This window comes from Rhincodon typus, chromosome 45, assembly GCF_021869965.1.
Source record: "Rhincodon typus isolate 14 chromosome 45, sRhiTyp1.1, whole genome shotgun sequence".
Lineage (NCBI taxonomy): Eukaryota > Metazoa > Chordata > Chondrichthyes > Orectolobiformes > Rhincodontidae > Rhincodon > Rhincodon typus.
Window position 1 is genome coordinate 842,991 of NC_063376.1, and position 17,491 is coordinate 860,481.

At 47.8% G+C, this 17,491-nt stretch overlaps 1 protein-coding gene and 1 long non-coding RNA gene across 2 annotated transcripts in view; one reads left to right on the forward strand and one right to left on the reverse strand.

The window, feature by feature from the left end:
• dnah2 (dynein, axonemal, heavy chain 2) overlaps positions 1-9,760 on the forward strand; it is a 180,086-nt gene extending 170,326 nt beyond the window's left edge. Inside the window, exons 79-84 of the mRNA XM_048620015.1 lie at positions 1,657-1,808; positions 3,478-3,592; positions 4,633-4,809; positions 5,673-5,747; positions 6,698-6,848; positions 9,364-9,760. Coding sequence (XP_048475972.1) covers positions 1,657-1,808; positions 3,478-3,592; positions 4,633-4,809; positions 5,673-5,747; positions 6,698-6,848; positions 9,364-9,518 — 825 coding nt within the window. The 3' untranslated portion in view covers positions 9,519-9,760. The remainder of the gene's footprint in view (positions 1-1,656; positions 1,809-3,477; positions 3,593-4,632; positions 4,810-5,672; positions 5,748-6,697; positions 6,849-9,363) is intronic.
• Positions 9,761-13,663: 3,903 nt separating this feature from the next.
• LOC125487815 lies at positions 13,664-16,073 on the reverse strand. The gene is made up of 3 exons (XR_007266112.1): positions 15,973-16,073; positions 15,293-15,384; positions 13,664-14,063 (listed from the first exon to the last, which is right to left on the reverse strand). It is a non-coding gene; the product is annotated as an uncharacterized LOC125487815 (long non-coding RNA).
• Positions 16,074-17,491: the final 1,418 nt, after the last annotated feature.

The window sequence follows — 17,491 nt, forward strand, 5'->3', positions numbered from 1 at the left end:
AAAACTGCTTGGAAGGAATGCAAGCTGCAAGAAGGTGGGTGAGAGACCAGGGCAGGGAGAGTGGGTCAGTGAGAGAGGGAGAGAGGGAGAGGGGGCAGTGAGAGGGGCAGGGAGATGGCAGCAAAGAGAGAAGGAGAGTGAGTCAGTGAGACGGATGCGGGGCAGGGAGAGGGCGGCAATGAGAAAGGGAGAGTGGGTAAGTGAGAGGGAGAGGGTGGCAATGAGAGATGGATAGGGGGGTAGTGAGAGGGGAAAGTTAGAGACACAGAGTGGTTAGTGAGAGAGGGAGGGGGAGAGAGGGGGGGAGGGGGGGGGGGGGCGGGGAGAGGGGGAGGAGGGGAATGTTGGGCAGAAAGAGGGGAGAAGGAGATGGGGGCAAGGAGAGGAGGAGAGGTGGGTAGGTAGGGAGCGAGGGTGGACAGTGAGAGAGGAAGGGGGGGCAGTGAGAGAGGGGTAGGGGAGCAGGGAGATGGGGGCAGGGAGAGGGGGCTGGAGAGAGTGGCAATGAGAGGGAGCCATGGAGAGGGGGAGCAGAAGGCAGTGAGAGACCCAGAGGAGGAGTCTAAACCCTTGCTGCAATGATTCAGGGTTTTGCTGGAGACCACACTTTGAATAGTGTGTGCGGTTTTGGTCTCCTGATTGAAGGATTGATTGGAGAGGGCAGAGCCAAAGTTCACTAGGCTGGTCCTTGGGATGAAAGGGTGGCTCTGTCATGATAGGCTGAGTAAATTGGGACTACATTCTGTGAAATTGAGAAGAATAACAGGTGACCTCATTGAGGTATGGCAGATTGTGAAGAGATTTGACAGGGTCGGTCAGCACTGTGCGATTGTTCTCCCCTCAGCTGTAAATCCCGGAGTATAGGGGCTGAGGATAAGGGGCCAATGTGTAGAACTGAGTGGAGGAGGAACGTCTTCATTCAGAAGGTGGTGAACCTTTGGAATTGTCTCCCTCAGAGGGATCTGGATGCTCTTTCATGAATGTATCTCACGTTGAGATAGCGCTTTGGTCTCCCAGGGTCTAGGAAGTGGCAGGAAAGTGAAGTTGAAGCAACGTGGACTCTGAGTTGAGATCAGCAATGTTTGTACTGAATGGTGGAGCAGCTCGACGGGCTGAATGGTCCACTCCTGTTGCTATTTCATGTGATCTTACATTGTGCAGCCAAAACTTATCCCTCAATCAAAAATGAGAACAGAATACATGGTCATCGTCACGATGCTGTGTATGGGATCTTGCTGTGTGCAAGTTGGCTGCCCAGTTGCCTGCATTACCACGGTGACTATACTTGGAGGATAAACTGTATAGATGTGAAAAGCTCTACAGAAATACAGGTTCCTCTTGTAGTCAGCTGGTTCAGCCCCACATCCTCAGGCAGTGGATCTACTCTTGAGCCACTTATCAGCTAGAGCCAGTGCCAGGCCGTGCAAGTGTATTGTCCTTCCGTTGCAAACACCAGCTCATCTTAAATTTAACACTGCTGGGAGGTGGGGTGTGGCTGATCAGCCCCTCACTGAGGGACTGACACACAGCAGGCACAGAAAGCCCCCATCCTCTGGTGACAGTCACAGAGGCCAGATTCCCTCCTGTGGTCTCTCTCTGTCTTCACATTGTATGTATGCAGTCCTGCAGTAACCTCACACTCTGTTGATACCATAGGTACTCGAGCTATCAGCTGACGTGCTCCAGCGGACCCCTGAGGACCTTGACTATGAGGGGACCCAGACGATGTTGCAAGAAGACCCTTCTCCCTTGAATGTGGTACTTTTGCAGGAGATCCAACGTTATAACATTCTCCTCGACATCATCAGGTTGGATTAATGTTTGACTGTTTATTATTTCACCTCCTTAACCTCTCTGTTTCACCAACGCACTTTCCTCTCCCCCACACCCCATTGCTTCCTTCCAATAGCTGCCTGTGTATAGGAGCAGCTATTGGATAGTGCCAGTGCTAGCTAAGTGGCAGCGTTCCTAATATCACACTCCCAGGACAGGGACAGCACAGGGTTAGACACAGAATAAAGCTCACTCTACACTGTTCCCCCCCCGCCGGCCATCAAACATTCCCAGGACAGGGACAGCATGGGGTTAGATACACAGTAAAGTTCAGTCTACACTATTAAACTGAAATTGAAGTTCCCAGCACTCTTTTAGAACAATACTAAAGCTCCCTATTCTCTTCAAACCAGGGTAGGACTTACACAGATAATGGTAGGGGCCTGGGCAGTGTTGCCAAACAGAGACTGAGTGGTGCAGGTGCATAGTTCCTTGAAAGTGGAGTCACAGGTAGACTGGGTGGTGAAGAAGGCGTTTGGCATGCTTGCTTTCAGTGATCAGTGCATTAGGTATAGGAGTTGGGAGGTTATGTTGCAGATGTATAGGACATTGGTGAGGCCATTTTTGGAATATTGCGTTCAATTCTGGTCACCCTGCTCTAGAAAGGATGTTGTTAAACTTGCAAGCGTTCAGAAAAGATTTACAAGGAAGTTGCTGGGACTGGAGAGTTTGAGCTATCGGAGACGGCTGAATAGGCCGGGGCTTTATTTCCCTGGAGTGTCGGTGACTGTGGGGTGACCTTATAGAAGTTTATAAAATCATGTGGGGCATGAAAAGAGTGAATAGCCAAGGTCTTTTTTTCCTAAGATAGGTGAGCCCAAAACTACAGGGCACAGGTGGAATGAGCTGCCAGGGGAAGTGGTGGAGGCTGGTATAATTACAGCATTTAAAAGGCATCTGGATGGGTACATGGATAAGAAGGGTTTAGAGGGATATTGGCCAAACATAGGCAAGTGGGACTAGATCTGTTTAGGAAATGTGGTCAACATGGACAAGTTGGACTGAAATGGCTGTTTCTGTGCTGTATGACTGTATGAAAGTAAAACTTCCTCTACACTGACCCCCTTCAAACACTCCCAGGGACAGGGACAGCACAGGGTTAGACACAGTATGAAGTTCCTGGTACAGAGCTGTCAGGTATTTCAGAGTATTCCCATGACTTGAGTTGGGTAACATTTCCAGTTCATGACAGACCCATGCTGTAAACCCTGATGTCTGCAGCTTTTAATACCATGAGCACGGTGAGGGAGCCTGGCTCAGCGGGCTTGCAGTACTGAAATGGAGAAAGGATCCTCAATGCCAGCACTCCAGGGATCCTAACAAAATGTTCAGCTTTCCCTCAATGCTCTTTTGCTTCCCTCCTGTGGGGATTGACTCGCTGTTGGGTGTTGTTCCTGACACTGGCTGCCTTGCTGGTCCTGAGGCAACCTTTTGCCCTGTGATCAATGTTCAAGTGTGTGAAATCTCAGTACGTTCCCATCCCCGTCAAACACACACCCAGTGCTGCTTTTACAATCTGTTTTAAAAAAGATCATATTCTTCTGCTGTTGGCTGAGTTCTTTGCTGTCCCACTATGGCCTTTCTGATTTGTCCCTTTGTTGTGCCGTATTCTAACAAACCTTTTGTTTTATCATGTGTCCTAAGGACATCCCTGACTGAACTCAAGATGGCAATCCAAGGGCTAGTTGTCATGTCCACTGACCTGGAGGAAATATTCAGCTGTATTCACGATGCTCGTGTTCCTCCTTTATGGGAAATGGTAAGGGAGCTCTGAGGACATGGCAATCATGCTTGAAGGAGAACGGTAAATTGCTAAACCTGACCACAGCGTCAGCGCAAGGTACTGATTGTTCTCTTACCTAGAAGACAACGTGTTTGATTCCCCCTCCCTCCAATGTTCCTTGTCAGGGTGCCATTGCCCAACTCATCACTACTGTCCATTCATTCATGTGACTTGGCATTTCCCTGGAGCATTAGTATTAACACCCTCCAGGACTGAGGGGAGTGGTGTGAGCTGAACTCGTTTCCTCCCTTGTGCTGCCTCCTCCATGGGCATGTTTGCCAGCAGGAGGCAGTGGTGCTGGACCTGTTTATGTGTTGGCCTGCACCTATCAGAGTCTCAGGAGTCTGTAACTTTCCTGAACACCACAAGTTCTCTTTGCTTCACCCGGCTGAGCGTGCAAGCTAGAGTTTTGTCTCCATTCAGGCAGTGCTGCAGAAGCAACATGCATTTCCATAGCATCTTTAATATCACATTGCTTGTCCCTAGTTGCCCCCCTTGAGAAGGTGGGGGTGAGCTGCCTTCTTGAACCGCTGCAGTCCATGTGCTGTGCGTTGACCCACATTGTCCCTTAGGGAGGGAATTCCAGGATTTTGACCCAGCAACACTGAAGGGACGGCGATATATTTCCAAGTCAGGATGGGGAGGGGCTCGGAGGGGAACGTGCAGGGGGCTAGTGTTCCCATGTACCTTGTCCTTCGAGATGGAAGTGGTCGTGGGTTTGGAAGGTGCTGTCTGAGGATCTTTGGTGAATTTCTGCAGCGCATCTTGTAGATGGTACACACTGCTGCTACTGAGCGTCAGTGGTGGAGGGAGTGGGATGTTTGTGGATGTGGTGCCAATCGAGCGGGGGCTGATTTGTGGGCAGAATGGTGTCTTCCTGCTTCGAGATCGATCTGATCAGCCAATTAGCACCATACAGTTTAACATGTTTTAGGCTTGTTCCTCAGCCCACACTGTGTGACAGTCTGGATCTGCCATTAGCCTTTGTATTAAGGTTTCCCATCCACTTCCTTCAGGCCTACCCATCAATGAAGCAACTTGGAGCCTGGACACGTGACCTGGTTCACAGAGTGGAGCAGCTGGCCAGATGGGCTGAGACCGCGCACCCACCTGTCATCTTCTGGATTTCTGGTTTCACCTTCCCTACAGGATTCCTCACTGCCGTGTTGCAGCTTGCAGCCCGCAAGAACACAGTAAGCACATCCTGCAACAGCTATTTTCCCTGGAGTGTGGATGAGGGACACCTTATAGAGGTTTATAAAATAATGAGGGACATGGATAGAGTGAATAACCAAGGTCTTTTGTCCAGGGCAGGGGGAGTCCAAAACTAGAGGGGCATAGGTTTAAGGTGAGAGGGGAAAGATTAAAAAGAGACCTGAGGGGTAACTTTTTCACGCAGAGGATGGTGCGTGTTTGGAATGAGCTGCCAGAGGAAGTGGAGGCTGGTACAATTACAACATTTAAAAGGCATCTGGATGGGTATATGAATAGGAAGGGTTTAGAGGGATATGGGCCAAATGCTGGCAAATGGGACTCGATTAATTTAGGATATCTGGTCAGCATGGACGGGTTGGACTGAAGAGTCTGTTTCCGTGATGTACATCTCTATGACTTCATCTGGGTCAGCATTTCCTGTGCCTATTGCTGTCTATAGTTCAAAATGGCATGTGGACATGTCTGACAATCCACTGGCTAAAAGTCACAAAGGCCCAGTGACCAGTCTACAGGAGCAGAACACAGAGGTATTGTCAATGGTGTCAGAGAGGGTTTGGATCAGATTTAGGAGAATGGGACTGAGGATAAGAGCTTTTAGTGAAGAGGAGAGACTAGAGAAGTTGGGATGATCTCCTCAGAGCAGAGAGGATCAAGAAGTGAATGTAACTGAGGTATTTGGAATAATGAGGGTCAGTAATCAGAGGGGCACAGATCAAAGAGAATCAGCAAAAGAACTCGAGAATATTTTATGCAGTAAGACTCTATAATTTATTGAATTTATCAGCAGTTCAATTCGACAATGAGAAAAATAATTTTTTTTCACCTCTTCCTTTCCCACAAGATATCAGTGGATTCACTGTCCTGGGAATTTATAGTTTCTGTGGTCGATGATAATAATCTGTTGGAGCCACCCAAGGTATGGTAAAGACTACCTTCACACAACACCACATGGTCTGAGCTCACTGTACGAAGAAAGAACTGTATTTCCATTGTGCCTTTCATCATTTCACAACATCCCAGAACCCCTTACAACAAATGGAGTTTAACCAGCACTGGAACATTTAAAAAAAAAATGACATAGCAGGATCCCACAGGCACTAAATTTGCAATCTGTATTTGATGGTGTTGGTTGAGGCACAGATATTGATCTGGGCAATTCCATCAGGAATCGAACAGTAACAAAAAATTAGTTCAAAACCTCATGTGAAACACTTAAATCATTGAAAGCGCGGTGCTCCCTCAGCACTGACCCTCCGACAGTGCGGCGCTCCCTCAGCACTGACCCTCTGACAGCGAGGCGCTCCCTCAGCACTGACCCTCCGACAGTGAGGCGCTCCCTCAGCACTGACCCTCCTACAGGGCAGCGCTCCCTCAGTGCCGACCTTCTGACAGTGCCCATTCCCTCAGCACTGACCCTCTGACAGGGCGGCACTCCCTCAGCCCTGACCTTCCGATAGCGTGGCGCTCCCTCGGCGCTGACCCTCTGACAGTGCCCACTCCCTCAGCACTGACCCTCTGACAGTGCCCACTCCCTCAGCACTGACCCTCCGACAGCGCGGCGCTCCCTCAGCACTGACCTTCCGATAGCGCAGCACTCTCTCAGCATTGAGACTTGATGCCATTCCCTACTCAGGGGAAGATGTGAGTTTAAATTGTGCGCAAATGCTTAACCGACTGTCCAACCTTAGCGTGAATGAGTAGGTGTTTCATCACGACCTCAGCCTCGATGTGCAGCAGAGTCTGAGTCTACTCATATTCTCATTTCCATCCCTGCTCCTGCCCTATCCCTCTCTGCTTTCCTTTTCCAACCCCATCCGCTCAATGAAATAATGGTTCTGCTGATTCCTATCACCTCTCTTCCCTCAGGATGGTGTCTATGTGAAAGGCATGTTCCTGCAAGGAGCAGGATGGGACAAGAGGAACGCTTGCCTGGTGGAAGCTGAACCCATGCAGCTGGTCTGTCCCATGCCATCCATTCATTTCAAACCGGTGGAAAACAAGAAAAAATCCGGAAAAGGTAACGGGAATGGGCTGGGTCTGGCATTTAGAGGAAGGTAGCTCAGAAGTTTAGAGTGCTCCATCCCAGAGCCGGTTTATACAAGAACAGCTTCAGGATCACAAATCATAGAGTCATAGAGTCCTGCAGCACAGAGAGAAGCCCTATGGCCCAAATGGGTCCATGCTGACCAAAATGTCCATCCACGTTAACCCCATTTCCCTGCACTTGGTCCATATCCTGCTAAACCTTTCCTGTCCATGTATTCATCCGAATGCCTTTTAAATGTTAATGTACCCACCTCAACCACTTCCCCTGGCAGCTCATTCCATATGCATACCACCTTCTGTGTAAAAAAAAAGTTGCCCCTCAGGTTCCCATGTATTCTTTCTCCTTTTACCTTAAACTGATGCCCTCTAGTCCTCGATTCCCCAAATCTGGGAAAAAGACTGAGTGCATTCACCCTATCCATGCCTCTCATGGTTTTATACACTTCTATAAGATCCCCTCTCAATGCAAATTGCCGATTATTTGAGATATTTGCATTGCTATGACGTACTTCAGGGGTGAGGGGTACAGACTGGAGATTCTGTGGCTGCAAATGGGAACCCAGGATGATGTGTTGCCTCCCAGATGCCAGAGTCCAGGATTTCTTGGAGCGGCTGCAGAATTTTCTCAAGGAGGAGGGTGAGCAGCCAGAAGTCATTGTGCACATTGGCACAAATGACATAGATAGAAATAGGGATAGGGTCCTGCAGAGTGATTATAAAGAGCTCAGAAAAAAGTTAAAAACCAGGACCTTGACAGTGATAATCTCTGGCTTACTTCCAGTGCCACGTGTTAGTGAGGGTAAGAACAGGAGGATATGGCAGATGAATGCATGGCTAAAGAATTGGTGCAGTGATTCAGATTACTGGATCATTGGGATCTTTTCTGGGGCAGAGGTGACCTGTTCAAGAGGGATGGGTCCAATATCCTGGCGAGCAGATTTGCTAGCGTGACAAGGGAGGATTTAACCTAGATTGGCGAGGGGGGTGGGATCCTCAGCAACAGGGAGGCAAGTGTGAGGCTGGAAGGAAATACAGTAATCAGAAATAGCAAGTTGAAGAGACAGGTCAGGCTGGAACAGGGCAGGGAGCGAGGATTGCCTGTTGGATTAAATTGCATCCATTTCAATGCAAGAGGGATGACAGGTAAGACTGATGAACTCAGGGCATGGATAGGGCTGGAATATTATAGCCATTACAGAAACGTAGGTAAAGGACGGGACAGGACTAGAAAGTTAATGTGCCAAGGTACAGGTGCTTTAGGTGGGACAGAGGTGGAGTAAAGAGGGGAGGGGGAGTTGCATTTTTGATTAATGGGAGTATCACAGCAGTAGTCAGAGATGAAATAATTGAGGGACCATCCAGTGGTGCTTTGTGGGTGGAGCTAAGAAATAAGAAGGGGATGGTGACATTATTCGGGTTGTCGTCTAGGTCCCCAAATAGTCAATGGGAATTAGAGGAACAAATATGCAGGGAGATTGTGGAGACATGCAGGAGAAATGGGGTTGTCATAGTGGGGGATTTTAATTTTCCTAACATAGACTGGGACTCCTATAGTGTTAAGGGCATGGATGGGGTGGAATTTGTTGAATGTGTTCAGGAAAGTTTCCTCAAGCAGTAATTAAGGGTCCTACTTGGGAAGGGGCAAAACCTGACTTACTCTTGGGAAATAGGATAGGACAGGTGACTGAGGTGACAGTGGGGAAGCACTTTGGGACCAGTGACCATAGTTCTATTAATTTTAAAATAGTTATGGAGAGGAGCAAACTGGTCGAAGGCAAATTTTGATGGAATTAGACAGGAGCTTGCAGAGGTTGATTGGAGTAGTTTGTTTGCGGGGAAAGGAACCTCTGGCAAGTGGAAGGCCTTTAAAAGTGTGATAGCTAGAGCTCAAGGTCTATATGTTCCTGTGAGGGCAAAGGGCAAGATTAGCAGGAGTAGGGAACCCTGGATGACCAGAGATATTGAGGCTTTGACCAGAAAAAAGGAGGCATGGCTCAGGTACAGGCAGCTGGGATCAAGGGAATCCCTGGAGGTATAGATACAGAAGTTTACTGAAGAAGAAAATCAGGAGGGCGAAAAGGGGGCATGAGATAGCTTTGGCTGAGAAGATTAGGGTGAATCCAAAGAGATCCTTTAAGTATATTTAAAAAATAACTAGAGAGAGAATAGGACCCCTCAAGGACCAAAGTGGACATGTATGTGTGGAACCGCAGGAAATGGACAAGGTCCTGAATGAATATTTCTCCAGTGTTTCCCATGGAGAAAAACATGAAGACTTGGAAATTTGGGGAAGTTAGTGGCGATATCTTGGGACCAGTCCATATCATAGTAGAGGAGGTGTTGGATGTATTAGAATTGTATGAAGGTGGATAAATCTCCTGGTCCTGACCAGATATGTCCAAGAACCTTGCCAGATGCTAGAGAAGAAATTGCAGGGGCTACGGCTGATGTATATTTGCATCATACTTATCCCATTATTCCTCCAGGGATCTATTCCTGTCCATGTTATTACTACTCCCAGAGATCTGGAAGCAGCCGACACACGTCGTTTGTGGTGGGGATTGAGCTGAAGACTGGAGACAAGCCGTCTGATCACTGGATCAAACGAGGGACTGCACTCTTACTGAGTCTTGATTATTAGGATCTTTCAGTAATCCTCTCACTCTAACCTTTGAGGAGAATGTGATCATCACCAGAATGCTGCTACATAACTGGAAGGGAATACAGAAGTCATTTCTGAGGAATCCGAAGGGAAATCTTGTTTGTAAAACCTTACCAGCACAGTGCATTTCATTGTTCCTTCTCGTGTAATCACCAGTCCAGTTCCACATTCGAAGGTAATTTTTAATTAGATGCTGCACCAATAAATATTTTTGTAACGTTGTGTGGTGCCACAGTATCTGGTGTAACATTAGTGCCATTTGGAAGCCAGGCAATAACCCTCTCTGATAAAGGAATCCAACTGTCTCCCCTTCAACAACACGACCATTGGTGAATCCCCACAACCTGTGTTCCAAATGAGGAATGCACAGACAGAGGGGAGACACTGAACAGGAACAAATGCCTCACCTTCCAGGATTAGGCTCAAAATGACAGGAAACACTTTGAATTTTCCAACATTCCAGCACCTCAAGACATCAAACACTCCCAGGACATGGACACAGCCGGGTTAGATACAGAATAAAGCTCCCTCTACACTGTCCCCCATCAAACACTCCAAGGACAGGGACAGCACGGGGTTAGATACAGAGCAATATTTCCTCTATTCTTTTAAATGGAAAGTAAAGTTTACTCTAAACTGTCTCCATCAAACATTCCCACAACAGGTACAGCATGGATTTAGACAGAGTGAATCTCCCTCTACTCTTTTAAATGGAGTCCCTTGGCACTGTCCCCATCAAACACTCCCAGGACGGGGACAGCATGGAGTTAGATACAGAGTAAAGCTCCCTCTACACTGTCCCCCATCAAACACTCCCAGGACAGGGACAGCACGGAGATAGATACAGAGTAAAGCTCCCTCTACACTGACCCCCCCCCATCAAACACTCCCAGGGACAGGGACAGCACGGGGTTAGATACAGTGTAAGGCTGCATCAACCAGCTCATCAGTAAAGGAGACATAAAACTTTGAAAAACATTTAAAATAAAACCTTTATAACTTTTTGTTCATCCACTTACAATAGTATCCAGTCCATTGTGATATCGCAGGTGGGAAAGGGGCACAGTTGAGTTTGGAGGAGGGCAGGGGAAGTTAGTTTTGCAACCCTCACATGCCGGAATCTATTCTGACAGCAGACATCCAGGTCCTGAATCAGTGCAAGGTAGGATTTAGTCGGGACTTAATCAGGTTGGGAGGGTGGTATCAGGTACAAGCACACAACTGAACTCTCTGTCCTCTTGGGGCACCATTTAGCACAGCCCTGCTTCTGGATGCTGGGAACTTTAGTAATATTTTTGTTCCCTGGATTTTTGGATTGCGGAATGCATCTTGATGGGTATATGAATAGGAAGGGTTTAGAGGGATATGGGCCAAATGCTGGCAAATGCCGACTAGATATCCTAAATAAATCTAGTCCCAAGGACAAGTAGGACCGAAGGGTATGTTTCTGTGCTGTACAATTCTATGACCCTAAAAGCAGAGCTGGAAGGGATTGGAAGTGCACACTGTCCTCAAGGTCCTGCCACTCCAGGCTGCTGATAGGTCTCAGATAAACTCAATTTCTCACTTGCTCAGAAGTTACTTTCTTCTGAGGAGGTTGAAACCACCAACCGAGATGAACTGGAAGTGTTACTTTAACTCTGGGTTTATCCTCCATTAGGACCCTCTGAGGCAGGAGAATGCAAATCTTTTGCCCAGGGTTTAAGTTTCTGACAACGTTGGTGCTCCCGGTTGAGAGGCCTGGCCAATGATAACTAGTCAAACTGTAACCACAGCAGCCCTGTACCTCACTGTCACTGCGGCCGGTTCCCACCACTCTTCCTCCCTCCTAACCCATCAGCAAGGACAACAGCACCCTCTCTATCTCTCAGCAGAATCCCTCTCTCCAGTGCCACCCTCAGAAACTGAGGGACAGCGAAATCATCAACAATTCATTGCTTTGATCCTGGTGACTGCATCTTTCTGATCACGCTTGCTGGTTGGAGAGAATTAAAAGCCGTAATGTTTTTGGATGCTGTGCTAGTGCTCTGTAACATTCCATTTTTAAGACACTCTAGGGATTGCTAGGCCTTAAAGGTGCTTCCTCTGATTCCTCTCCCTGCTATTCTATGTCATTGACTCCTATCAGGAGGGTCCCCCACTTGTAACACCCTTTAACAGATATGTACTGACCCCCATCTCCCTCCCAAGCTTGCTGGGGGTTCAGGTCTGAGCAGCAGCAGCCTACCAGTACCAGCCCATAGTTAGGGACACCAAGATGTAGGAGTCCCAAAGCACCTAATGTCATTGCTGCAGTTTGTTGTCAAGGATACAGCCAGTTTGTGTGGTCACAGTAAACACGTCCAACTGTGACGACATGATGGTTCCTCACTTTCACTCAGAGGACTGTGTTCGGGCGGGGGGAAGAGAGAGAGAGAGACTGTTGTCTTGAGACCAACCGAAGCCACAGGGGCCAGGCAGGAGGGCGAAAGGAGGTTGCAAAGAATAGCAGGCCACCTCAAAGACCCTGCACAGTCACCTGCCATCTCCATCATTCCCCACCCCCCACAAACAAAACCCTGCCCCCTCCTCCTTCAACGGCAGGGTGTTTCCCCCTAACCCACCAGCTCACAGCCCTGGCAGGTTCACAGCCACCGTGCCCTGTCCCAAGCTCCTCCTCCAACCAAGGCCCGAAATGAAAACTGAGCAACTCGTGGGACGCTGCTCAGAAACCGTACTGTTCTGTGGAGCGGGACACTCTGTAAGCTAATCAGAAATAAATAAATAAAATTAACCAAAGGCTAAAAGGGGGAAACATCAGTTCCAGCAGCAACGTAAAGCAGGATGTAAAGTAACAGTAACAGTCAAGCAATCAGCATCTGGTGGCGATCATTTTTCCATCGAGCTCAAGGGACTGAGTAAATTCTCTGGACACTACAAGGAAGCCCCCTGGTTACGAATGGGTTCCATTCCTGGGTATGTTCATAAGTTGATTGGTACTCAATTTGGAACACAATACAATACAATATAAAATAGCTATTCGTACATACAAGCAAACCTTCGCCTGGTGAGTCTTTACAATGAATATTAATATGGGATCTTGCTCGTAAGTACAAGTGTTTGTAAATTGGATGTTCATAAATCAGGGACACCCTGTAGTAGAATGAGAAGTGGTCTCACTGAAACATACAAGATTCTGGAGGAGTTTGATAGGTACAGACAGAGTGAGATTGCTCCCCTTGGACTGGGAAATCCAGAACCCGAGGGAGGAGTCTCAGGAAAAGCGCCCGATCGTTTAGGACGGAGAAGGAACATCTTCAAACATCAGATGGTAGTGAATCTTTGGAATTCTCTTCCCCGGAGCATGGTCGTCACCAAGGGATGTTTGAGACTGAGATTGAGAAAGTTAATGATGAAGGGACATGAAGTGCAGTTGAAGTGGTTCAGTCGCAATCCATCCAAATGGTGGAGGGAGGGAGAGAGGGAGGCGTCCTCCTCCAGTTTACAGTCACGATCTCCATGCAGCGATGGATGAGGCCTCTTCTTCCAACAAAGGTGCACACAGGGAGGCAGAGAGATGGACAATGTCCACATCTCATTGAAGAAGACAGGAAGCATTTTCCACAAGGTGCATTGAGTGAGCAAGGTAGTCTTTCTCCAACCAGGCTTGCATTTCATGCTGCATTCTGTCCATTGCCAGCCATCTTCAGATTGTTTTAACTTTTAATGATTATTTTTGTTTTATTTTCTCTTTCGAGTGCAGGCAGCAAAACCAGACAATATGAGGGGCGGGACGAGGGAAAGAATAGAGAACAGAAAAAGCAATATTTTAAAGTCTCTTTTTTTTTTCATTTTTTTTACCATCGTCGCTGTATTTTGTTTTCTGTTTGCGTGAGGTTTTTTTTTAAAATAAGGAAGTTATTTACAGTCACCCAGAGACAAGCCAAGATTTGTTCAGTCGACAGCTCAGGCTTCACAGACATTATGCCCCTCTCGTGCATCGCAGTTGGGGTTGGGGGTGGAGGGCAGGATTTATCTTTGAAAAGTTCTTTCGTAGGATCCTTGTTAGTTGCTTGCCTTACACACAAAGCATGCACAAGCGAGTTTTGCACAGTGCGGAAACAAACAGGTCACACGCAAGGCTGTCACCTTTTTCTTTTTTTTTAAAAAAAAATTTTTCTTTTGTTTTAGTTCCTTTGCCCATCCCGTAACCAAGCGATTGAAAGAAGGAAAACTGTGTGTGTGTGTGTGTGTGTGTGTGTGGGTTTGTATCAAGGAGGAGCGGGAACAGTCAGGTCCTGCAAGAGACAATAGCAGCTGTAGAAGCTCAGGAAGGAGCAGGTAGCACGGATGAGATCAGTCGGCTGTTTTTAAGGGGAGGTGGGGCAGGGTTGGAATGATGAGGATTTGGAGGGTGGGTGGGGGGTGGTGGTTATCCTTAGAGTCTCTCCCGAGAAGGGACCCAGATGTAGGGCCCAGAGTGGTCCTCAATGACGTGCTTTGTTCGAATGTAGATCTCCTCGAAGCTATCCCCTTCCACAATCGCTGCAAACACAGAGGGAAACACACAAGAGGTTGGTTCACTTTGAAGAGAAACTGCATGGCCAGACATGGGGGACAAGGAATTGGCTTCAGGCAGCCACCAAGAGACTATCTCCCCATCCAGTATCCCGGGAGAATACAACCATCCCAGTGCAAATCGCGATTACTCACTGCCAGATGGGACAATTTAACCCTCAATTGTGACTCCATCGATCCAGCTCACTTCCATGATTATCCCACAAAAAAAATGTTACAAACTCAGCTTTGAAATTTCCAGAGGACCCCAGACTCAGCAGAATTCAGAAAAAAGGCTTTGGGAGTCAGGTTCCCTTGGGAGTCTCAGATCCAGAGTCTGGGAAGTGAGACTGGTCTGGCGGAGATATAATTGGGAGGGTGTGGGGGTGAACCAAGTATGGGGTCAGGTTCATAGTTACCCAGGATTTAGACAATAAGTTCTTCAATTAAAGGGTGGCACGGTGGCTCAGTGGTTAGCTCTGCTGCCTCACAGCGCCAAGAACCAAGGTTTGATTCCACCCTCAGGCAACTGTCTGTGTGAAGTTTGCACATTCTCCCCGTGCCTGCGTGGGTTTCCTCCGGGTGCTCCGGTTTCCTCCCACAGTCCAAAGATATGCGGGTTAGAGTGGATTGGCCGTGCTAAATTCTCCCATAGTGTTCAGGGATGTGTAGATTAGGGGGATGGGTCTGGGTGGGATGTTCTGAAGGTCAGTGTGGACTTGTTGGGCCAAAGGGCCTGTTTCCACATGCTAGGGATTCTATGATCTATGAAAATATTGAATCGCTAGTGTCTGAGTAGCTGTTTCACTAAATTTTTTTGGAACCCTCAGATTTAAAGATTCCAGGTGGTCAGGAATTGCCGAGTAGAAAATTACATTTCTCAAGTAATCGAGGATTCTGCAGGGTCCCCTTTAACTGTGGAATAACAACTGGTTACCTGGAAAATCCGGATCTGTCTCTCCCATTCCCAACTCAACCATTTCATTCCAAATATTAAAATCTCACTGGGTCTCCCCTGAAATGAATCTTCCCCCAGCACTGATTCTTGTCAATATCTCATTTATATCATTCATCCCTCATCTGCAACTCAAGAGATTCTGGGTCAGGGGGTCTGCTGTGGGGAAGGGGTTTCATCCATGAGATCACAAGCCCCATGTTTCAAAGAATCTCACAGACAAACACAGATGAGAGAAACAGGATGTAAGCTAGTCGCACACCTGAGAAACACTCTGTAAACTCTTGTTCCAACTTCACAGCCCTCTCATAGGCTTTGCGAGCCTGTTCCTCTGTCAGTCGTTTGTTAATCTCCCTGTAACAGAAATCACAAACCAACTGAGAATATCTTTCATTCATTTCACACAACGATAGAGCGCCAATCAGACAATCATAACACTTTAATCACACCCTCCGACAGTGCGGCGCTCCCTCAGCGCTGACCCTCCGACAGTGCGGCGCTCCCTCAGCGCTGCCCCCCCACAATGGCGGACTGTGCATGTCAACCAGATTTTGGAATTAAATCTCTAGACTGTGATTTTAAAGCACAACATTCTGACTCAGAAGTGAGGTAGTTACTGAGTGACTTGTTTTGGGCAAAGACAGGGATGGGGGCAACCGAGGAATGGGGTTAACCAGGTGTCGGGCAATGAGACAGGGCCTGCAGGCTAGCATGTATTGGACTGAATGGCCTGTTCTCTCCCAGGTTTTAACACAAATGCTCCTGGGGCTGTGTACTGAGTGTGGTCAACAGCGAACAATTGTGGATGCTGTAAACCAGGAAGAAAAACAGAAGTTGCTGGAAAAGCTCAGCTGGTCTCTCAGCATCTGTGAAAACAAAAACCAGAGAGTTAATGTTTCGCGTCCGGTGACCCTTATTCAGAACAGCAAATAGAAGACTTACATGATGTTCTCCAGAGACTTGGGCCTGATGAAAATGGCGACAGGGTGAAGGTGAGCTGCTTGTAACCTTCGCACTGCATTGGCCGACACATCCAGAATGCAATGCTTCCCCTGAAATGTGGAAAGGAGTCACAACGTTTACTGAGGGCAGACTTGGGGCAGGGGCAAGGGTACGGAGGAGGAGCAGAGAGAGGCAGACAGACACAGAGAGGCTCGGGGGGTAGGAGCTGGCATACAGCAAGGGGCAGATGGGTCTGCAGGTAGAAGCGCTGAAGAACCAATAGAAGAGACAAAATTGCTTGAAATGGAAATTCATTCAAATAGAGAGAGAGAGATGATAGAAAAGGGAGGGGGACAAGCTGAAAAAGCTGAAAACAGACAATGCCAGGCAGAGAGAAACTGACACTAGACAACACGAAACACAGAAAACAGATGGGTGGAAACAACTACAAATATTAGATAGGTTAACTTACTACGTAAGGGGCTAACACTGAATGTATATCAGTGAGTAGAATCATCCACTGGTTACAGCACAATGACTAGTCGTTCAGGCCACTCCAACTAGCTTCAGGGTTTGAGTGAAGATTTGTAGCTCAGGTGCTTGTTGTAGATGTTGGTGTGTTCGCCGAGCTGGGAGGTTTGATAGCAGACATGGCGTCCCCTTACTAGGTGACATCCTCAGTGCTGTGGAGCCTCCTGTGAAGCGCTGTTATCCTGTGCTGGTTTGAATTTATATATGGTCCGGTTTTTGCCTCTTCTGGTAGGTGCTGGTTCCGGCTGTGCGTTGTAATGGTCGGTATATCGGGTCTAATTCAACGTGTTTGTTGATAGAGTCCGCAGATAAATGCCTAGCCTCCAAGAATTCCCTGGCTGTCCTCTGTTTGGCTTGTCCGATGATAATACTGTTGTCCCAGTCAACCATTACAACACACAGCCGGAACCAGCACCTACCAGAAGCAGCAAAAACCAGATCATATATAAATTCAAACCTGCACAGGACAACAGCGCTTCACAGGAGGCTCCACAGCACTGAGGATGTCACCTGGTAGGGGGACAAAACGTCTGTTATCAAACTTCCCAGCTCGGTGAACACACCAAACATCTGCTATTCCAACCAGCTCTCTGCAAGATCAATCGATCTGAGCTACTCTCTCACCTTTTCCCTGTGGCCCTGAGATTCCCTCCCCTCAGGTACTGATCCGATCCCCTTTTGTAAGACACAGCTGAATCTGCTTCGATCAAACTCTCGGACAGATCGTTCTAATAACTCACGTTTCCATTCACTTGATTGAACGCAACAGCCACTAACCGCAGCGATAGTTCAACCCCAACTGTCTATACCCTGGTCAATCACTAGCTGGTATTCCTGTTTGTACAGAACCAGGCACTGTGCAGCACAAACCTTCAGCTCTGAGGAGTAGCATTAGTCTTCAGAACGTCACTAAGCCCAAAGCTTGAAGTTTCGTTGCAGCCTTTAATTACCTGAAGGAGCTGTGCTGTCCCCAAACAGCAAACATCCT